Consider the following 23,558-nt stretch of genomic DNA (forward strand, 5'->3'; position numbering starts at 1 on the left):
ACAACACTCCATAAACAGGAAGGAGAATGTCTCACAGTCCTCCACGCCCTGGAGAATTCCGGAGAATTCTGGGAACGCATGTTTCGGACTTAACTCCTACGGACACAGATAATTCTCTAGACAAAGTTCTTTATTTAAAGAGTAAAAGAGAGGCAGCAAGAACTCCAGCTTGAATATTTTCATCCTCATTCCAAAATGAAGTCCTGTTCCTTGCCTCCCGCCACCCCATAACAGGAGCTCTCCAGAAAAGTTCAAAATAAAGCGGGGACTGGGCGCGAGGTGACGGACAGGCGTCGTTGCCAATTGTTTGAGGGCTCCTCTAATGTGGTCCCGCCTAGTTCCTAGCCAATCGGAGCGCCAATGTTTCAGCCACGGGTCACCCAGGGAAGAAGAAAGGATGCTATTGGCTGTCCGGCTTGGTCTGTCATCCAATAAGAGCAGGCCGGCTCGGCGCCGTCGGGCGTCTTGACGCTGGAGCGGCTTGAGGAAACGGCGGTTTGTGAGCTCGGGTTCGTGTCGGAGTTGAGCTGCTCTCGGGTGGACGGGAGTCCCCGTTCCCCTGAGGCGTCCTTCAGCCTTAGGTGAGGTGGGGCTGCTTCCTTCTCTGGCTTTGGTGTGTGATAACTTCTCGGGTTTGGTCTCGGAACGCTCATCGGGCCTTCCGGAGGGGCCTCCCCTCTCGGGGCCGCTGGGCTGCAAACCCCCAGTTCTTGCCAGGCTCGTGCGGGTGGGACGCGGGGAAGGCGGCGGTTCCCGGCGGTGGCGGGACGGGACGGGCGGAGCTGGACAGACCCGCTCCCGTACGGGGCTTCCGATGGCTCTGCCCCTCCCCCCACCACACGAAAGCCTGGCCGACCACTCGCGTCGCTTTCAAGTTAGCCCGAGAACTGGAAAAAAAAATTGTTTTTTTTCCTTGACTTGAAATTGTCTTCCCCCGTTTTATGGGGGTGAAGAAGTTGAGCGAGCTGTCAGGAAACCCGCCGCAGGTCCCTTACTGCAGCCGAGGTCGCCCCCCCTCCCCATCCCCTCCCCGCTGCCGCCTCATGCCGACATGACAGGTTGTGGGTGTTGACACCTGAGTTGGAAAGTTTAGGAAGGGTGCCTAGCGGGGAAGCTGGCATGGTAGGTTTTAAAAAATTTGTTTATTTGCAAGGCAGAGTGTGCAGACTTGCTAGTGCCCTCTGTTTCTTTGCCCTCAAATGCCCACCCACAAGCCAGGGCTGGGACAAGGCCGGTGCTGGGAGCCATGGACCCTTGAGCCGTTTTCGGCTAGCTTTTTTGGGTGCTCCTGAGCAGGAAGGTGGGACTAGAATCCGGGCTCTCCGATTGGGGTTGTGGGTGCCCCCAGTCTTCTCTGCACCCTGTGTCGCCCTCCCGCCGCACCTGTCCCTTAAGTCGTGACACTTTGAAGGGCACAAGTAGAGAAGGCGACAGGGTGTGGTGGTCTCTGGCCCCAGGCACCCCGCCCCTGCATGGAGCTGCAGCAGAGAACCTTCCCCAACCATCCGCATGTTGCTTTGGAGCCCTGGAGATGTGCCAGTGCGACTGAGAAGCCTCATTGTTTGTTTTATCGAGTGGAGTGGCAGTGGGAGTTGCTTCCTAGATCCTGCCCCTGGGCATCTCCCCTGCAGGTTCTGGAAGGGTGACTGAGTGAATCTCTCCAATAGCTTGGGGCTTGCGTTAGAAGTGCTGCTTGGGGAAGGCTGCCCCTGCGCCCCGGAAGTCCACTGAACACTTTCATATTACTGTAGACGAGTACTTAAGCACTTGGTTGAGTGTCATTCCTTTCTTGAGTAATACGCTGAACTTAGTAGGTTTGTTTGAAAGCCTTACAGAGAGGTTTTCTATTTGCTTGTCCTTTCCTCAAATGGCTGCAACAGCCAGGGCTGAACAGCTGTTCCTTAGGAGGTGTGCCTTGTTGACACTACTCCCAAAACCACATATCATAATCTGTTATTTTCTCGTCTTAGTTGTTACCTGTTCTTCTGGGTGCCTGATGGTATAACAGGTTCTTAAATATTTGTTAAAAGAACTAACCTAATGACATTAAAGGTGGGAAACAGCAACCAACAAATTGAGAAAATTTTTAAAGGTAGTAAATTACTGTTGTTAGTAATTGAATTGATTTTGTAAATGCAAGAATGTGCTTTATGTTTGTATAATTTTTGAAGCCATGATGAATATTGTCTTCTAAAATTAGTTATGTCATCAGTTGTTTTTGCTAAATGTCCATATTTTAAGTCAAGACTAAACTGTAGTGTATCTGGAAGATTACTTTCAGACCCAATACTCAATAGTTCAATTCTAATATATATAATATAGATATAATAATTTGGAGGGTACTGCTGTGGTCACAGGGATTTTTTTATTAGTAGTAGTACTGATTATAAGTTTCTTTTGTAGAAGAATGAAAGTAGATGATGACCAAAACACTTCAAGTTAAAATAAGTATCTAGTGGTAGGCTTTTGGCCTGCCATCAGTTAAGACTTATTGAGTTGGGCCTCTGGCACTGTGGCATAATAGGTAAAGCTGTCACTTGCAGTGCCAGCATTCTATATGGCACCATTTCAACTCATGGTTGCTCCACTTCATTCCAGCTCCTTCCTAATGCACCTGGAAAAGCAGTGGAGGATGGCTTAAGTCCTTGCGTCCCTGCACACATGTGGGAGACATGGAAGAGCCTGCTGGCTCCTGGCTTAGAATCAACCCAGCTCTGGCTGTTGCAGCCGATGAAAAATCAATCAACCTCTCTCTCTCACTTTCTCTTTAACTCTGACTTTTTAAGTAAGCAATAAATCATTTTTTAAAAGATTTATTGATTTTTATTGCAAAGTCAGATACACAGAGAGGAGGAGAGATAGAGAGGAAGATCTTCCATTCGATGATTCACTCCCCAAGTGAGCGCAACGGCTGGTGCTGTGCCAATCTGGAGCCAGGAGCCAGGAGCCAGGAGCCAGGAACTTCCTCCACGTCTCCCACATGGGTGCAGGGTCCCAAGGCTTTGGGGCTACAGCGCCAGGTTCCAGCCTTAAAGACTTTGGTTATTTTTAATTTATTAACTTGAGAAACAGCAACAGATTAAGAGTTCTCAGTCCTGGCGCGGTGGCCCAGAGGCTACAATCCTCACCTTGAACGTGCTGGGATCCAATGTGGGTGCCGGTTCTAGTCCCGGCAGATCCACTTCCCTTCCAGCTCCCTGCCTGTGGCCTAGGAAGGCAGTCGAGGATGGCCCAAAGTCTTGGGACTCTGCGCCCATGTGGGAGACCTGGGAGAAGCTCCTGGCTCCTGGCTCCTGGTTTTGGATCGGCTAAGCTCTGCCCATTGTGGTCATTTGGGGAGTGAATCAGTGGACGGATCTTCCTCTCTGTCTCTCATCGTCTCTGCATATCTGATTTCTAATAAAAATAAATCTTAAAAGATCCTTAAGGCCGTAATTTTTGCTGATAATGACATTAAACAAGATTCTGAAAGGTGAGATATATTAGCTGCATAAGATGTTTTGTCTGTTTTACTAATTAAACTTTTTACAAATATTGTTTCTGTAGTGATGGCTCATGAAGCAATGGAATATAACATTCAAGTGCAGGTGGAACATCCTGCCTCAGAACAGCTTGTTCCTGATGTGTTCGTAACCAGGCCAGGACAGTTTCTCATCCTGCCGCCTCATGTTGAAGTTGTCAGCAGCCAAGAGGGATCACTTGTGATCCAGCCTAATCGTGTTGAAGTTGTGAACAGACAAGAGCAAGCACCCCTGCTTCAGCCTACTTCTGTTGAAGGGGCTGACAGCCAAGGGATGCCCCCCTTGCTCCAGCCACCTCCTGCGGATGTAGGCCACAGACACTTCATAGTGCCCCTGCTTCCTCCTGCTCCCCAGGACTCTGTCAGCCAGCCGGAGGAAGTAGGCCTTGCCAGGGAGGTTTCTGTGGAGACCATGGATCCTGGAGCACCTGAGCAGCATGGGCAGATCCTGGCAGCTAACCACAATTTCCAGGAGGCTTCATTGGGTTCCGTGAGCAACTTCATCAGTGGACTACAGAGACTTCACGGCATGCTGGAATTCCTGAGACCTCCCAATGCAGAGCACAGTGTGGGGCCGGTGCGAGTGAGGAGAAGGGGGGCTGCTTCACGCAGAGCCAGAATTGGAGGGTCGCAAAGGACCGATAATGCCAGGTAAGATTTCTACGTAAGTCCTGTTGTTGGTGCTGTGCTGCTGCAGATTGGCAGTGTGATTTTTTTCTCAGGCCACAAGCAGGGAGCCGGATGGGAAGTGGAGCTGCCAGGATTAGAACTGGCGCTGCCAGGATTAGAACTGGCACTCATATGGGATCCTGGCACGTTCAAGGCGAGGACTTTAGCCGCTTAGCCATGGTGCCGGGCCCACAAGGTTTTTGTTTTAAACATTTATTAATTTGATGGAATCGGTGTGGTGACTCCATAGGCTAACTCTCTCTCTAGTAGGACCATCATCCTGTATGGTTGCCACTTCTCATCCTGGCTGCTCCACTTCCAGCCCAGCTCCTTGCTTGTGGCCTGAAAAGCAGTAAGGATGACTCAAATCTTTGAGCCCTGCCCTATCCCCTTTTCCCCCTCTCCCTCTCCTCCTTCTCTTCCTTCCTGTGATTGCCAGAATGTGCATTCTCCAGGAATTTGGGGGGGTGGGCAGAGGTTGGACTTGATCCCAGGCACTCTGGTTAAGACTGGAATGAATTAACCTGATGTGCTTTACTCCCTGCACTCCACTTTTTACATGATTTTCATAGTTTTAGTGTTAAGAAATTAGTGTGGGGCGCTAGCAGATTAAGCTGCTGTCTACATTGCTGATATTCCTGTGGGTGCTAGTTTTATTCCTGGCTATTCCGCTTCCAGCCCAGCTTTTTACCATTGTGCCTGGGAAAGCAGCAGAGGATGGCACAAGGGTTTGGGCCTGGGCCCCTGTAGGAGACCCAGAAGAAGCTTCTGGCTTTACAAAACTTTTCCCAGTTGTGGCCAGTGTGGCTATCTGGGGAGTGAACCAGCAAACAGAAGACCTCTTTCTCTCTTCAGACAAATAAAATAATATGTTTAAAACTAACAGAAATGAATGGGACTAAGACTTTCTCTGTGTAGAAAACAAGTCGTGCAGCTAGTGCCATGACATAGCAGGTTAATTCACCACTGGTATTCCAAACTGGAGTACTGGTTCTAGGCCTAGCTGCTCCATTTCTAATTCAGCTCTTAGCTAATACACCTGGGAAAACACAGAAGGTGGCCCAAAGTGCTTGGGTCCTGCCACCCGTGTGGGAGACGTGGAGGGGGCTTCCGGCTTCTAATTTTGATCAGACCCAAGCCGTTACTGCTGTGGCCATTTGGGAAGTGAATGAGTGGAGGAAGATCTCTTTATCTCTTCCACTCAAGACTGGCTTTCAAGTAAATAAAATCTTTTTTTTAAAGATTTCTTTATTTAGTTATTTTTATTGCAAAGTCAGATATGCAGAGAGGAGGAGAGACAGAGAGGAAGATCTTTCATCCACTGATTTCATTCCCCAAGTGGCCACAGTGGCTGGAGCTGAGCCAATCCAAAACCAGGAGTCTGGAGCTGCTTCTGGGTCTTCTATGCAGGGTCCCCAGGCCTTGGGCTGTCCTTGACTGCTTTCCTAGATCATAGGCAAGGAGCTGGATGGGAAGCAGGGCTGCTGGGATGCGAACCAGTGCCCTAATGGGATCCCAGCATGTGCAAGGCTATTACGCCAGGCCGTAAATAAATCTTTTATAAGTTAAATAAAATCAAGTGTTGGGGCACAGTGTTTTGAAAAATTTCCTTAGTTTGAAAGGCAGATTTACATAGAGAAGAAAAGAGAGATCTTTACCTACTAGTTCACGCCTCAAACAATTACAACTGCTGGAGCTGAGTCAATCCAAAGCCAGGAGCCAGGAGCTTTCTCTGGGTCTCCCACATTGGTGCAGAGACTCAAGGACTTGAGCCAATCTCCACTGCTTTCCCAGGACAGAAACTGGCTGGAAAGTGGAGCAGCCAGGACATGAACCCCTACCTATATGGGTTACTGACAGCACAGGCAGAGAATTAGCTTACATGCCACTGTGCTAGCCCCTTTCAAGTTAATTTTAAAAGTGATCATAGTGGGGCCGGCGTGGCACAGCATGTTGGCTTAGTGGCTGGGGTCCTCACCTTGAATGCGCCGGGAATCCATATGGGTGCTGGTTCTAATCCCAGCAAGGCCCACCTCTCATCCAGCTCCCTGCTTGTGGTGAGGACGGCCCAAATCCTTGGGACCCTGCACTCGAGTGGGAGACCAGGAGAGCTTCCTGGATCCTATCTCCAGATCGGCGTGGCACCGGCCGTTGCAGAGACTTGGGGAGTGAATCATCGGATGGAAGATCTTCCTTTCCGTCTCTCCTCCTCTGTACATTTGACTTCCCATAAAAATAAGTCCATCTTAAAAAAAAAAAAAACAGCTGGCAAAATTTGTTAAAGTCAAATTTTCAGAACACTAGAAATTAAGCAAATGCTTATGATAATCCAAGGACTCATTTACGAAAGTAGCTGAATTCTTAGGAGTTTTGATGCACATCCTGTTGCATCTCTCTCCAGCCAAGCAGCCAGCATAGAGAACAGCAGTTGGATTGTGCTCCTTCAAAGCCTCTTTCCCAGAGAACGCCTTCTAGGTGACCTGTGCGGTGGTTTTCTGAAAGCCTCCATGATAAGGTTGTCCTTGACTCAAAGGTTGCCTAGCACGAAAGGCCCGAAATAATTTCTGCAAGGCCTGCTTGAGGTAGTGGGTAATTATCAAGACAGATAGTAGAATAACAAGATATGTGGAGAGAAAAAGGTCAAGAATGAGATGTTGGCATTTTCTGTTATTTTGTTTTTAACTTTGGGAGGCAGAGGGTCCGTTTGTTGGCTCATTCCTCACATGGCCTGTAACAGCTGGAGCTGAGCCAAAGGGAAGTCCACCCTGGTCTTCAAGTGTGTGGCAGGTCCTCCCAGGGTCCGCACCAGCAGGAGGCTGGAATCCAGAGCAGACATCAGACTCAAGTTCTCCAGTTTGGGGACGTTGGCATCTTAACCACTGAGTCATAAACCTACTCCTTTTCAGCAGTTTCGAAAAGCCTTTGACATGTTAATCGGAATTTGGAAGACCACAAGTGTGTCTGGCTGTGGTGTGTACAGTTATGCCATCTTTTGGGAAAGACGTAAGGCAATACCCCTCTCTCAGCTTGACTGACCTCGAAATTCATCAAAAGCAGAGTGAAGAGTTAAGACAGAATTGTCACCTGTCTGCTTAATGATTGTACAAATCCCACACACATACACAGTCCTTCAGCAGAAGACTGATGTGGGCTCTCCAGGCAGCTGGGTAGACCTGGTGAAGTGCAAGTCAGAGCCCATGAATAGTTCTGTCATACCCATCAATCAGAATGCCCCCTTTCCCGAGATGTGTGGTTGGTGGTTTTTTTTTTTTTTAAGATTTATTTTAGTTTTATTTGAAAGGAAGAGTCATAGTGACCATTTAGAAAGTGAATGAGAAAAAAAGTGAATGAGCAGATAGAAGATCTGTTTTCTGTTTCTGTTTTTTTTTTTTTTTAATTGCAAAGTCAGATATACAGAGGAGGAGAGAGAGGAAAATCTTCTGTCCGATGATTCACCCTCCCAGCCCCCCCACCGCCAAGCGGCTGCAACGGCCGAAACTGCACCAATCCAAAGCCAGGAACCTCCTCCGGGTCTCCCACGCAGGTGCAGGGTCCCAAAGCATTGGGCCGTCCTCGACTGCTTTCTCAGGCCACAGGCAGGGAGCTGGATGGGAAGTCGGACTGCCAGGACTAGAACTGGCGTCCACATGGGACCCGGCACATTCAAGGCAAGAACTTCAGCCATTAGGCCACTGCCCTGGGCCCTCTGTCTCTGTTTCTATGTATCTTTGTAATTTTGACTTTCAAGTAAAATAAATCTTGAAGGAAGGAAGGGAGGAGAGAAATGAGGAGAGGGGAGAGAGGAAAGAAATGAAGCTGTAATAAGAGCGAATTTTTAAAATACTATTGAAAAACACAGATATTAACAAGAAAATGAGCTGTCATAATTGAAGTATTAATTGTAAATATGAGAAAAAACTATTAAGGCACTAGCCTAGTGATTAAGAAGCCCATAGTGTATTGGGGCTCAGTGTTTGCCTCTGGTTCCTGACTCTAACTTACTCCAGCTTCCTGCTAATGCAGATCTTGCAATGCATGAGATTGGCTCCTGCCACTCACATGAGAGATCTCGATGGGACTCACCGCGCCTGGCTTCTGCCCAGCTCAGTCCTGGCTCTTAAGGCGTTTGGGAAGTGACCCAGAGGATAGGAGCTCTCTCCTTCCTCTGCAGTAATTTTTTAAAAGTAACCCAAGAGTATATAATGAAAGAAAAAAGAATTAAACTGGTGCAATGGGAAATATTTAAAAGTTAAGCAGATCTTTGATAATACTTTAAAATATATATATATATTTTAAAAGATTTATTCATTTTATTACAGCCAGATATACAGAGAGGAGGAGAGACAGAGAGGAAGATCTTCCGTCCGATGATTCACTCCCCAAGTGAGCCACAACGGGCCGATGCGCGCCGATCCGAAGCCAGGAACCTGGACCCTCCTCGGGTCTCCCATGCAGGTGCAGGGTCCCAATGCATTGGGCCGTCCTCAGCTGCCCTCCCAGGCCACAAGCAGGGAACTGGATGGGAAGTGGAGCTGCCGGGATCAGAACCGGTGCTCATATGGGATCCCGGGGCTTTCAAGGCGAGGACTTTAGCCACTAGGCCACGCCGCCGGGCCCTAAAATATATTTTTAATGTTTAGTGTAAAATTTCACTAAATCTGACATAAGTGGGGTATGATTTATTTTCCCAGCAAGTAGCTGAGGGATAGTGATTGTAATTAAAACTTAGCCAGCCAGAATGGATTTAGTGTGTTAGGTCTGATCCTCTTTTCATCCTGAGTTGCTTTGTTTATAAGCCAGAGAGAGGGAGACAGAGACGAAACTCCATTCTCAGGCTCACTCCCCAAACAGCTCATAATGGCTGGGGCAGGGCCAGGCCTGAAGTCGGGAGCCAAAAACTCAATGCAGATCTCTCACATGAAATTGCGGGAGGCCTCAGAACCCTAACCATGAAAAGACAGAGCACAGGGTGGGGGGATTCCCAGAGCCAATGAAACTGTCACATAATGCAAAATAATTAATAAAAAAAAAAGAAAAGACAGAGCACAGAACAAGTCAATCAACCGCCTCAGCCATATGTTGGCAGTGAAAAACTGGGCAAACGGAGACTCTAAGATGGACTATGTCAATCATTGGATTCTTCAACAACGTCATCGTGCTTGGAGTGGTGAGATTGGCAGCAATTAATGACTGTTGAACCATCAAAACCACTTGAGCAAGACCCTTGGAGCTTGCCCCACATCAGGGACCTGGGGTGGGTGGGAGACTGGGTGGGGCTTCTCCCTTAATATCCCTCTTTTCCCCAGATACATGAAGGAAACAATGTGGAAATGATGGTCTTACCCACTTTCCTGTAGCCCTTGAACCTTTTTAACTATGTAACAATCATCAAAACTGTGATAAAAAAATGAAAAAAAAATGGCAGGAACCTAATTGTTTGAGCTATTATTGCTGCCTCCCAAAGTCTACAGTAGCAGAATGCTGCATCAGGATCCAGAGCCAGGAATTGAACCCAGGTACTCTGAAATGCAATACGGGTGTCTTAAGCACTGTTTAGTTTGTTTTCTGGTATCAGGGTATTTTTTTCCCCTTAAGTGAACATTTGAAGTTTTTTTTTTTTTTTTTAAAGATTTATTTTATTTTTATTACAAAGTCAGATATACTGAGAGGAGGAGAGATAGAGAGGAAGTGGAGCTGCCGGGATTAGAACCAGCGGCCATATGGGATCAAGGCGAGGACCTTAGCCACTAGGCCACACAGCCGAGCCCAACATTTGAAGTTTGAAATAAGAACTGCAACAGTGATTGAAGTCATCCAAACTCCTTGTTGTGTTCTAAAGTAGCTGCAGGAACAGAATCGTGTGAGACTTTTTGTTTTTGTTTTTTGTTTCCACATTCTTTTTTTTTTCCTTCCTGTATCGGGAGGAAGTGGGGAGATAAGGGGAGAAGCCACGTGTAGCCTCCCAACCATCCCAGGGTCTCTGATGTGGGGCATGCTCCAAGGGCACTGCTCAAATGGTTTCGATATTTCAACTGTTCTGAATTGCTGCCAGTTTCGCCATTCCAAGCACGATAAAACCTTTTCAGAATCCACTGACTGACATAGTCCACCTTAGTGTCGACACTTGTCCAAATTTTCACTGTCAACACATGGCTGGGGTAGTTGCTCAATTTGTTCTGGCTTATGTTATGGTACCAGATATCCTCTGCTGGCTGCAACGTACTGCCATATCCTCCATGCGCCTGAATATGCTGACCACTGCTCCGACTGAGCCACTGAGGAGGCCCAGTCTGACGCATGCACTCCACAGTCAGACCATGGAACCTGCAATTTCCACCAAAGGTTGGGATTCTGAGTTCAACGGTTCAGTTGGGGAATCCCCCAAAAAATCTCATTTGAGGTGATTCCAGGCCTGAAACTTGTATATGCTTGCCAATATTGGGTCTGGCACAATCCATCGTCCAAATCCGCCTATATACACACTGGTCTTCCCTGCTCCATATCCCGTTGCTCCTTTCCCTAATCGATATACAATCCATGTGCCCAGGAGTGCATGGGTTCTTCAGCCCAGCCCGTGGAAGCCCGGTGGGTGGTGTGCTCCTGGCACATGTGTTGTCTTGGTGCCTTAGCCCTCCACACACCCAAGATTCGGGCCCATTGAAGTTCTCCAGGACTGGTTCACCAGCACACCAGTGTAGCATGCTGACCTGGGGCTCTCCTCTCCCCTCCTCGCCTCGCCCAGGACCAAGCATGTGGGGAAATCCCTGGTTCTCTACACCTGCCTACAGGTGAGCTCTCAGGTCCCCACATGCCCACTAGTGCTATGCCCTTAGCTCTCCCCCCTGACCCAAGCCTGCATCCTCTTCCCCCCACAGGACTCTTGCTGCCCCCTGGCTGGCAAACTGGCATGGGAGAATCCATACGAGACCATTTTTTTTTTTTTAAAGATTTATTCAGTTTATTACAAAGTCAGATATACACAGAGGAGGAGAGACAGAGAGGAAGATCCTCCGTCCGATGACTCACTCCCCAAGTGAGCAGCAACGGGCATGTGCGCGCCGATCTGAAGCCGGGAACCTGGAACCTCTTCCGGGTCTCCCACACGGGTGCAGGGTCCCAAATCCCTGGGCTGTCCTCAACTGCCCTCCCAGGCCACAAGCAGGGAGCTGGATGGGAAGTGGAGCTGCCGGGATTAGAACCGGCGCCCATCTGGGATCCCGGGGCGTTCAAGGCGAGGACTTTAGCCGCTAGGGCACGCCGCCGGGCCCTGAGACCATTTTTGAACAAAATGTTTTTGCCCACATTTGGTTTTTAGCTGGTAATACCAGCAAACAAATTCCTCAGTCTAATCCTTTAAAGTTATTGACACATGGTGCCAGAGCTTTAACATAGCAGGTTAATCTCCAGTTGCAACACTGGCACCCCTTATGGGCACTTGTTCCAGTCATGGCTGCTCCACTTCCAATCCAGCTCCCTGTTTATCATCTGGGAGAGCAGTAGAAGATAGCCCAAGTCCTTGGGTGCCTGCACTCATATGGGAGATCTGGAAGAAGCTTCTGGCTCCTGGCTTCAGGTCAGCCCAGCTCTGGCTGTTGTGATGATTTGTGCAGTGAACTAATAGATGGAAGATTTCTCTATCTCTCCTTCTCTGTAATTCTGCCTTTCAAATACAAATAAATAGATCTTTTAAAAAAAAAAGATACTGACACATGACAAAAGATGAATATAATTGGTTTTTAGCAGAAAGGTCAAGCTCCAGTGTGGGATAAGGTGTCAGAGTTAGTGGAAATGGTAATATCAAGGTCAGCTGGCATCTTTTTAAATCCGGCTTGGAGACAGATTCAAATGACTGGGATTTACTTCAGATTATTCTGGGTTATTCTGTTGGTTATGGTTCATGGTACTATAATTCTGTTGTCTTCTCTGCTTCCATAGATTGAGAACACCACTGGATGCTTATTTCCAGGTGAGCAGGACCCAGCCTCCCATGTCCGATACCACTGATAATTCAGACACTAGGAATCCTGTGCCTGAAAATTTGGTTCTGTCAAGTGGTTCTGCTTCTGACAGTGATAGCTCTGCAGAGAATGAAGAAGTGGTTGCCCAGCCAGAGCAACCTGGAGATGTCATTTTAGAAGGTGAGTATTTCATTTACCATGCTGACAACTACACAGCCTATAGTTGTCCCACAGTGTAATATTATTTGTGACCCAGTGAGTTAGTTATTTTATAATGGCATTTTGTGTACTTTTATTCCTTTATACAGCCAATAAGTTGTTTTAAAAAGTTTTATAAATTCAGCACCCTGTCTGACATCCTAGTAATACTATATTTTGTGAAAGTGGGACATTATTTAGCAAATGGTGAGTGGGCAGGGAATCCTAAAGTAGGTGTCCTGCTTGAAATAAAAGCCCGCGGGTACCCCAGATTGTGGTTTTTTGTTATTTTTTTTTCCCCAGGAAAAAGGACTAAGGCACCCTGGGAAATGACTTTCCACATACTCAGAGATATACAAGTTGAGCCTGACATTTTCTTATACTGGAAAACAAGGAAGCCATAAGGATCAGAGGTTTATCAATAGTTGCAAAATCCACTTTAAGGTGCTCTTGGTAGTTTATGATAGCTTAAATTTAGCAGAAAGAATATTAACATATATTATTCTAAGATGTTGGGCTTAAATGGATTGCAGTGTATCACCTCTAATTAGATACAATTTTCATAAACCTCATTTATCCCCATTATACATTGTTAAATATCTCATTATTCTGAAAAATGTTAAAAAAAAAAAAGATCAGGGCCCAACACAATGGCTCAATTGGTTAATCCTTCCCCTGCAAATGCTGAGATACCATATAGGCTCTACTTCACATCCAGCTCCCTGCCTATTGGCCTGTGAAAGCAGTAGAGGATGGCTCAGAGTCTTGGCACTCTGTAGCCACGTTGGAGACCCAGAAGAAGTGCCTGGCTCCAGGCTTCAGACAGGCCTAATTCTGGCCGTTTGGCCATTTGGGGAGTGAACCAGTGGATGGAAGAGCTTCCTGACTCTCCTCTCCTCTCTGTAAATCTTCCTTTCCAATAAAAACATAAATCTTTAAAAATAAATAAACCTTTTTTCTTTTTTAGCCAGTTGAGCTATTGCACTGGGCCCAAACCTATCTTTTCTTTTCTTTTCTCTTCTTTTCTTTCTTTCTTTTTTTTTTTTTTTTTTTCAATTTCAAAGACAAGTTAACTGTCTGGGTGTTAGATATTAAAGGACTGTTAGTCTTGTTAGTTATGATAATAATACAGTATAGTTTAAAAATCCTTATCAGTTAGTGTTGCAACAAGTTTTATAGTGTGATGACATTTTAGAGTTTAATACATTCAAAAGAAAACAGTGGAATGTGGGTTCAATAAAATTAGCAAAATGATTTTTTAATTGCATTTTGAGTACTTGTGGGTTAACTATGCTACCTTCCTTTAAAAAATACTTATTTACTTAATAACTTTGAAAGGCAGAGTAACAGACAATGGGAGCGACAGAGAGAAGGGGTCAGCATCGACAGCTTCACTTCCCAAGTGCCACCCCGGCAGGCCTGGGCTGGCTTGAGGCCAGGGGCCCAACTCACCATCCTGCTGTCCCACAAGTGGCATTGGCCCCGGTACTCAGATCACCTGCAGCTTCTCTCCCGGATTATGTGCAGCTAGATTAGAAGTGCAGGAGCTGGGACGTGGGTACAGGATGCTAGCGTCACAGGCAGTAGCTTAGCTTGCTGCACTGCTGATCTGAAGCCAGGAGCCAGGATCTTCTTCTAGGTCTCCCATGCGGGTGCAAGGTCCCAAGGCCTTGGGCCATCCTCGACTGCTTTCCCAGGCCACAAGCAGGGAACTGGATGGGAAGCAGGGCCGCCAGGATTAGAACGGGCGCCCATATGGGATTCCGGTGCGTTCTAGGTGAGGACTTGAGCTGCTAGGCTACCGTGCAGGGCCTGACAAATAAAAAAATAATAATAATAAATAAATTGAATTCATCAATCCTATGTGGGAAAAGTGTCGTCATTTTTACAGAAACACTGTCAATTAGAGATAGCTTTAGTAGGACCATTGATATTCCAGGGTGAATTACAGCCTAGCCTCTGAAGCCAGTGTTTCATAAGAGCCCCAGTTCAAGTGCCAGCTGGTCTGCTTCCATCCAGCTCTGTGATAATGTGCCTGGGAGGGCTCAGTGTGGTAACCTAGCTGCTGCAGTCCTCGCTTTGCACATGCCAGGATCCCACATGGGCTCCAGTTCGTATCCCGGCAGCTCCACTTCCCATCCAGCTCCCTGCTTGTGGCCTGGGAAGGCAGTCAAGGACGGCCCAAAGTCTTAGGATCCTGCACCCCATGTGGGAGAACCGGAAGAAGCTCCTGGCTGGCTATTGTGGCTGCTTGGGTAGTGAACCATCGGACAGAAGATCTTCCTTTCTCTCTTCCTATCTGTGTATCTGCCTTTCCAATAAAAATAAATACATCTTTTTTGAAAAGATGTATTTATAATGTGCCTAGGAAAGCATCAGAAGATGGTCCAAGTACTTTTTTATTGAGATTTATTTTTAATAAAGATCTCGCCCAATATCATGTAAGATACATGGAAAAGGATGATTCACTTTAAAAGTATCCTTATTGTATGAATTGTTTCTGTAAATTGATAAGTGAATAATTTTTAAATTCTTGAAAGTGTACTGATTAGAATCTAAAATTATTAATAAAATTGACATGTATTAAAAACTAAATTTTTTTTTTATTGGAAAGGCAGATAAACAGAGAAGGATATACATAGATAAATATTTTCCATCCCCTGGTTTATTGCCCCAGTGGCCATAATGGCTGAGCTGATCCGAAACCAGGAGCCAGGATCTTCCCCTGAGTCTCCTATATGGATGCAGTCTCAAGGCCCTGGGCCGTCTTTGCTTTCCCACGACACAGTCCCATGCCCACATGGGATCTCAGCGCATGACGGCAAGGATTTAGTCACTAGGCCATCATGCTGGGCCCTAGTCCAAGCACTTTTGGGCTTCTACCACTCACATTGCATACTTGGGGGAGCTCTAGGTATCTGGCTTTTTAGCCTGGCCCAGCACCAGCCATTGCAGCTATTTGGAGGGTGGACGAGAGAACATGGAAGGTCTCTCTCACTATCTTTCTGCCTTTCTGTAACTGCCTTTGAGATAACTAAATATTAAGAAAAAAAAGTAAAGAGAGCTTTAGTGAGTTAGGCTGTTTTCTGCTAGCTTTTTATATCTAATTTATGTCTTTTTTTGTGTGTATCCTGTTATTTCTGGAAACGACTTGGCAGAGCAAGAAGGAGGTGTCTCAACAGAGCAAGAAGCTACATGTACCGATGAAGGCAGGGTTGCCTCTGAACAGGTAATTTAAACATTCTTTGAAATGTACCTTTTCAGTTTTCATTTTTAAAAGAGGTGGCTAGTAAAGTACAGTTTATCAGCAAGATATCCAAGGGTGAGGGGTCAGTGTTGTGGTGTAGTGGGTTAGGGTACTGGTTATGGACGGTATGAGCCTGCCACTGGTTACAATGGGAGCACTGGTTTGACTGGGCTGCTCCATTTCCAAGCTGTCTCCTTGGTGTTGTGTCTGGGAATGCAGGAAAAGATGACGTCAGCTGCTTAGGGCCTTCCCACCCCTGTAGGAGACCTAGATGGCATTTTGTCCTTACCCAGTCCTGGCTGTGTGCCAGTTGGGGAGTGAACCAGGGATGAAATCTGTTTCTCCCTTTCTTTCACTACTTTTCATAAAAATAATAAAGTAAATGTTTTTGTTTTTGGTTAAGATTTATTTATTTTTATTCCAAATGCAGGTCATATTTGCATATAGAAGGAAAGATAGAATGATTTATCTGCTGGTTCATTCCCCAAATGACCACAATGATCAGAGCTAAGCTGATCTGAAGTCAGGAGCCAGAAGCCTCTTCCGGGTCTCACATTGGTACAGGGTCCCAAGGCTTTGGGCCGTCCTCTATTGCTTAACCAGGCCACAAGCAGGGAGTTGGATGGGAAGTGGACCAGCCAGGATATGAACTAGCACCTATATGGGATCTGGTGCATGCAAAGCAAGGATTTAGTCATTGAGCTGTCATTTTGGGCCCAAAAATAAAATCTTAAAAAAAAAAAAAAAAAGGGCCCGGCGGCGTGGCCTAGCGGCTAAAGTCCTCACCTTGAAAGCCCCGGGATCCCATATGGGCGCCGGTTCTAATCCCGGCAGCTCCACTTCCCATCCAGTTCCCTGCTTGTGGCCTGTGAAAGCAGTCGAGGACGGCCCAAAGCTTTGGGACCCTGCACCTGCGTGGGAGACCTGGAAGAGGTTCCTGGTCCCGGCATCGGATCGGCGCGTACTGGCCCGTTGCGACTCACTTGGGGAGTGAATCATCGGACGGAGGATCTTCCTCTCTGCCTCTCCTCCTCTGTGTATATCCGGCTTTCCAATAATAATAAAATCTTTAACAATGGTGTAGTGGCTGAATTGGCGGATCTTTCACCTGCAACTGGCAGTATCTTATATGAGCGCCGGTTCGGGTCCCAGCTGCTCCACTTCCCATCCAGCTCCCTACATGTGGCCTTGGAAAGCAGTAGAGAGATTGCCTATGTCCTTGGGCCCCTGCACCCGCCTGGGAGATCCAGAAGAAGTTTCTGGCTCCTGGCTTCGGATTGGCTCAGCCCAGATTGTTGAGGCCACTAGGAGAGTGAATGAACAGATGGAAGATCTTCCTCTCTGTCTGTCCTCTCTGCATCTTGACTTTCTTATTAACATAAAAACTGTAAAAACAGAAAAAGTCCACGTATGCCTGTTCCAGGCATTCATTGTCTGCCTGAAAGTTTTGTAAATGTGCTTGTTACAAATTATTGAAGACAATGTGATTATTGTATGGTAAACAGTTTTTATAATTGCTTTACATCATTGTTTTTAAAATAGACTGTAAATTTGCTGCAAATTCTGCGAACATCAAAAACATCTATTTTTTACATTTGTGTAAAAAAATTTTTTTTAAATATTTGTTTTTTCTTATTACAAAGTCAGATATACAGAGAGGAGGAGAGACAGAGAGAAACATCTTCCGTCTGATGATTCACTCCCCAAGTGACCGCGGTGGCCAGTGCTGAGCCGATCCGAAGCCAGGAGCCCAGATGTTGTTCCACGTCTCCCACACGGGTCCAGGGTCCCAAAGCTTTGGGCCATCCTTGACTGCTTTCCCAGGCCACAAGCAGGGAGCTGGATGGGAAGCGGGGCTGCCAGGATTAGAACCTGTGCCCATATGGGATCCCAGCGCATTCAAGACGAGGACTTTAGCTGCTAGGCCACAGCGCTGGGCCCGTCTGTAAAAAATTTATGTACATGCGTGTTTATCATTACATTATTATTTTTGTATGAGGGATTGTTTTAGAGGGAAGGAGAGACCAAGAAAGAGAGCCTGTGTTCTTTAATTTGTTCCCCAAAGGACCACAGTGGAGCTAGGAGTTCCCCAAAGGACCACAGTGGAGCTAGGAGTTTGTTCCAGGTCTCCCGTGGATGCAGGAGCCCAATATCTCTATTGCTTTCCCAGGCAGTATGCAAGGAGCTGGGTCAGAACAGCTTTGTTTGAAATCAGCATCCATGTGATGCCGTTGCTGCAGGCAGAGGATTAGCTGGCTTCACAATGCTACCACCGCTTTCTACATCTTTTTTTCCATCAGATTTATAATTTAAATTTTCTCTTGTCAGTTGCATTGTGGCTTCATACTTTCTTTGTCTTCTTGATATAAATTTTTTGTACTAAACATTCTTTTTTTTTAAAGAAATTATTTATATTACAAAGTAATAAAAAGACAGAGGGAAAAAAGTAATAAAAAAAAAGTAATAAAAAGAGAGACAGAGGGAAGATATTCTGTCGGATGATTCACCCCGCAAGCAGCCACAAGGGCCGGAGCTGAGCTGATCTGAAGCCAGGAGACAGGAGCTTCCTCCAGGTTTCCCACGCGGTGCAGGGTCCCAAGGCTTTGGGCTGTCCTTGACTGCTTTCCCAGCCCACAAGCATGGAACTGGATGGGAAGTGGGGTGGCTGGAACACGAATCGGTTTCCATATGGGATCCTGGCAGGCGCAAAGCAAGGATTTTAGCCACTAGGCCACCGCGCTGAGCTCTTGTACTAAACATTCTTATATGATTGTATTAGCAGATATTTGTGTCTGTAACTGTAGGTTATTTCAAACAGAGATGATTATGTTAAAAGAAACAGGGCCTGCCATGATGGCTCAGTTAGCTAATTCTCCTCTTGCAGAGCACCAAGGTCCCATGTGGGTTCCTCTCCGTGTCCCAGATGCTCTAATTTCCATCCAACTCCCTGCTTGTGGCCTGGGAGACAGTAGAGTATAGCCCAAAGCCTCTGGACCCTGCACCTGCTGGGAGACCTGGAACAAGCTCTTGGCTTCAACTTGGCTCAGCTCTGACTGTTGCTGCCACTTGGGGAATTGAACCAGTGGATGGAGGATCTTTGTCTTTCCTTCTCTATGTAAAAGCTACATTTCCAATAAAAAATACATTTTTTTTTAAGGGAATCATGTTTTCCATGTTTTTATGTCTTTGTTTATGTCCTCTCTGTAGTTTCCTAGTTTTTTTCTCCTTCGATCCACGTGAGCCAAGAAATAAAGCCTGAATTGATAATGAACGTAATATTTTATTTGTACAAACCTGTCACTGATGTCTTGTTATTTGCTTTTATTCATAAAAAGATAAAAGTAATCCAGAAATTTCTTAAGATCAAAGAGTTGGAATATTTTCATGCTTTGTGCTAAGTTTTTGTAGATTACAGTCTGGAAGGAATGATGAGTGATTCATCGGTGTTGCGGGTTCTTTTATGTTTTCCATTAGATGTGTATAATTTTTGTATACTTCCTAATCTGGAAGAATTGCATATTGTGTTCAAGACTGACTTTACGTATCCTGTCTTCTGAGTGCCTTCCACTTTGTGTTTAGTCTCGCAGTGGGTCCAGCCCTGTCGCACCTTCTGCTTCTGTTGATGATGAAGAAGGGGACACATGCACGATTTGTTTGGAACAGTGGACTAATGCTGGGGAACACCGGCTGACAGCACTACGTTGTGGGCATCTTTTTGGGTATAAGTGCATTTCTAAGTGGCTCAAAGGACAAGCACGAAAATGTCCCCAGGTAAGGACCATAGGTTAGGACGAACCATTTTAAAGCTGAATCCTTATGCTTATACTAATTATGTCCTATTGGGCTCCTTAGTGCAATAAGAAAGCCAAGCACAGTGACATTGTTGTTCTTTATGCCCGAAATCTGAGAGCTTTGGACACGAGTGAACAGGAGCAGCTCAAGAGGTAGGTGTTAAGTATGTCCAGCTGGGATGTTTCCTCTGCTTTTTTTTTTTTTTTTTTTTCCTTTTTGGTAGGCACATATGAAAAAGATATATGACCCAATATTGGTGTGATGAGTTTTACCTTGACCAATGAAGATCATTGGTAGGCTCTTACATTATTGTTAATACATATGTGATGCATTCTAAGGGAGGCCTGCATGGTTTGTTTTCCTTCACACTGCACAAGTGAGAGTTTGGTAGACTGGCATGGCACATGGGTTAAGCTGACCATTTATTTTTAACATATTGGTTACTCATTACTATGTCAATTAATTCCATAGTGATGTGAATTTTTGCTGAGGGTATGTTGAAGCTTTTAATTGATTAGGATGATACTCTGCTGGCTCTGTCTTCAAACCAGAGAGGGTCTACCTAAGAAGCCGTTGAGTTTGACTGGACAATAAGATGCTGACTCTATGTTTGGAATATGCTTGCAACGAGGGAATCTCAACTGAACTTGAACTGTGGTTATGCAACAAGGTGGAGGAATCCACCATGGTGGGAGGGTTTGGGGAGGGGTCGGGAGAATCCCAGTACCTATGAAACTGTGTCACATAATACAATGTAATTAATGAATAAATTAAAAAAAAAAAAAAAGTGGAGCAGCCGGGACATGAACTGGTGGCATCCATATGGAATGCCGGCACTTGCAAGTAAAGGATTTGCCTGTTGAGTCATCATGCTAACCCCAAAAAAGTAAATTAAAAAAAAAAAATTTATTTTTGCCACAAAGTCAGATATACAGAGAGGAGGAGATACAGAGGAAGATCTTCCATCCGATGATTCACTCCCCAAGTGAGTGCAACGGCCGGTACTATGCTGATCCGGAGCCAGGAGCCAGGAACCTTCTCCAGGTCTCCCACACGGGTGCAGGGTCCCAAAGCATTGGGCTGTCCTCAACTGCCTTCCCAGGCCACAAGCAGGGAGCTGGATGGGAAGTTGAGATGCCGGGATTAGAACTGGCGCTCTAAAGGCGAGGACTTTAGCCACTAGGCCACGCCGCCGGGCCTTGTAGCTGCTATTCCATGTTAATTTTTAAGTTCCATGAAAAATCCTTGTGGGTGCCCCAGCCTCTCCCCAACCCCCGCCCCATATTGAATTCCTCCTATTGTTACAGTAGTACAGTTCATAACCAGTCATGAGTCCTTCATTGCGGGCATGGACCATGTGGAGAGTCCAGCATCTTATAAATTCAACAGTTTCATTGGGAGACCATCCTTGGTCTAAAAGTAGAGCTGGCAGAATATCATCCCCTTTAATGAGATGTCACTCAACAGGAAGAAAGATGGAAATCAACAACAGCATGAAGTTAATTAACATGGTATTGAGTGACCAATATGTTCGAAAATGCAGGTTTGTAACCACATCCTGTAACTATTTCCTTGACATCTCAATTTTAGTATATAAACAATAAGCTGCTATAAACCTTTTTTTTTCTCCCAAGCTAACTTGTTTTTGAGTTAGCCTAAATCAGAGTGGCGCAGGAACAGTGAGAGGATCAACATGAACATCCATCATATATAACAGCTGAGTACAAACTTAACATCAAAGTTTCTATGCAGTTACATCTTGGTTTAGCATTAACAGTCATAAATTGATCAATTTTTGGGGGGAGAATCTTAAGCCACAATTTAAACTTTGCAGTATACAGTGATTAAGCACGGTTTTACAGAACTTTGCATTTTAACAATTGAAGAATAAAGTTTTAGGCAGGTGAGCTAGGAAATCCCCAACAATTTAACTCTGCATCCTACCTAGGATATCAGTAAGTGTCTCTATCTGAAAAGTCAAATGCGAAGCCTGATCAGTAAGGTACAAGCTAAATGATTATCAACTATCTGACCTTTATTAGTCACTGATTATCTGAACTAATTTTGGGGGTCACAAGCAACCCTGGTGGTCGGTATAAGAGAGGGCTGGGATCCAAGGCTGGGGCTAGATAAGGACCAGGGAAAGCTCCTCTCCTGAGTCCAGAAGGAAATTTACAATCCTTTTATCTCTGAGTGCCACTTGGGGCTCCTGGCTGTAGTTCCGATGTCACCAGACCCTATGAGAGAGTTTTGGGCTTCTACCATCCCGTGTGGGAAATCCAATAGGAAATGACTGACCTCAGAGTTCTCGGCCTCCGAGGGCATTCATATTCCCTGTGATCTCCTAAGCAGTCGGGGTACAGTTCTTGGTGTCCATACTGACAGTCCTCGACGAAGTATCCTTTGCTTCTGTGGCGAAAGCACTTGGGAGGCCTCTGGGAGTCTCCGGGACTAGGAAACGGACCTCCTTTTATCCTCCTGTTCCACCTTGAGATCCCCTTCTGCTCTGTACACACAACCTCCTTTTAAGAGGGTGTCAGGGTTGTTCTTGGATCCCACCACAAATTTCTATGATTTTTCTAATGTCTAAGGCTGTTAAGAATTTGTTATCTATAAATAATAAGCTACACTTAAAGTCTTGCTCAAACTTTCTAAGAAGGTAGAGAATTTCTCTGCACTCCTGACCTGTAGTGGAACAAGAGGAATATTAAACAAATTTAATTTTTCAGTTCTTAGAGGCAGTTCCACTGGGGGTTCCATCTTTTCCAGGAGCAGTGTTATATTTAAGGGAGTTGCTGCACTTCTGAGGTCAGATGAGCCATAGTTTTGAGGATTCATCAGGAAATTCTAGGGACAAGAGCATAACCTTTTCCACAGATTATTAGTATTCCAGAATATCAATCATTCAGTTGTTTTATCAAATGCATCATGAGGTCAGGGACAGTTGTGCTTGATGTGCTTACAATTCCTCATGTCACCTGGTGTTGGGAGGGATCTGGCCTCTTCCTCCTCCATTGTCTGCTTGATGGTGATGGATCTTTCAGGATGAGGTCACGAAGTTGTCTCACTTGGAGGGGCTTCCTCCAGTGGATGAGGTCCAGGACTTTACGAGTAGGCACAGTTTCTGGGAGAGCACAAGGAAACCCTGTTCCCATAGTTAGCAAGTACTCAGGAACTCTCCACTTTTGGGTGGCTGGGTCTTTCCAATGAACCAAAGGCAACAAATGCTTGGTTTAACACCAAAATTCTAAGCACATGGGCTCAGTCCTGCATGCTACTTTTTGATAATTTTCTAGATTTGAAAGTTTTTTTTTTTTAAGATTTATGTATTTTTATTACAAAGTCAGATATACAGAGAGAAGGAGAGACAAAGAAAAAGCTCTTCTGTCTGATGATGATTCGCTCCGCAATGGCCGAAGCTACGCCAATCCGAAGCCAGAAGCCAAAACCTTCTTTCTGGTCTCCCACGGGAGTGCAGGATCCCAAGAATTTGGTCTGTCCTCAACTGCTTTCCCAGGCCACAAGCAGGGAGCTAGATGAGAAGCAGAGCTGCTGGCATTCAAACAGGTGCCTGTATGGGATCCTGGCGTGTTGAAGGCGAGGACTTCAGTGGCTAGGTCATCTCGCCGGGCCCTTGAAAGAAATGTTTATTTTTGTATGTTTTATTCATTATCATGATCTGTTTTCAGCAAAATGTGTTTCAGTGTGTGTACTTACTGTGCCCTCTTGATGGGAACTCTGTGGCCTTGCTGATCTGACCCCATCCTCATCTCGCTTTGCTGGCTTTCTCCCTCTAGTTCCTTACTGAAGGAGCAAATGCTTAGGAAGCATGCTGAGTTAGAATCAGCCCAGTGCCGGCTGCAACTCGAGGTCCTCACTAATGAATGCACTAAACTGCAGAGTCGTATTCAGGTAAGTTTCCCCCTTTCCTATAAACTTTTGGAATAGCAATTGTTAAGGAATCTGAACGTTACTTAGGTTTATCTTAAATATGGTTAGTATTTGTCTAATTGTTTAGAAGTAAACTTGACCAGTTTTTTATTTCTGACTAGAGCATTGTCCAAAACTTGGACATTTTATATGACAGTTTCTGCTGTCTGAATTTCAGAAGAAAATTAAAATAATAAACAATATAAAAATTAGACTTGAACTTAAGTATTTTTTTTAAAGATTT

General features: G+C 45.6%; 1 protein-coding gene across 1 annotated transcript in view; it reads left to right on the forward strand.

The window, feature by feature from the left end:
- Positions 1-387: 387 nt before the first annotated feature.
- RFWD3 (ring finger and WD repeat domain 3) overlaps positions 388-23,558 on the forward strand; it is a 35,852-nt gene continuing 12,681 nt past the window's right edge. The window contains exons 1-7 of the mRNA XM_058674168.1: positions 388-581; positions 3,547-4,171; positions 12,125-12,327; positions 15,504-15,574; positions 19,172-19,363; positions 19,445-19,536; positions 23,182-23,296. Of these exons, the coding sequence (XP_058530151.1) occupies positions 3,549-4,171; positions 12,125-12,327; positions 15,504-15,574; positions 19,172-19,363; positions 19,445-19,536; positions 23,182-23,296 (1,296 nt within the window). The 5' untranslated portion in view covers positions 388-581; positions 3,547-3,548. The remainder of the gene's footprint in view (positions 582-3,546; positions 4,172-12,124; positions 12,328-15,503; positions 15,575-19,171; positions 19,364-19,444; positions 19,537-23,181; positions 23,297-23,558) is intronic.

The sequence above is a fragment of the Ochotona princeps genome, chromosome 16, assembly GCF_030435755.1.
Source record: "Ochotona princeps isolate mOchPri1 chromosome 16, mOchPri1.hap1, whole genome shotgun sequence".
NCBI lineage: Eukaryota > Metazoa > Chordata > Mammalia > Lagomorpha > Ochotonidae > Ochotona > Ochotona princeps.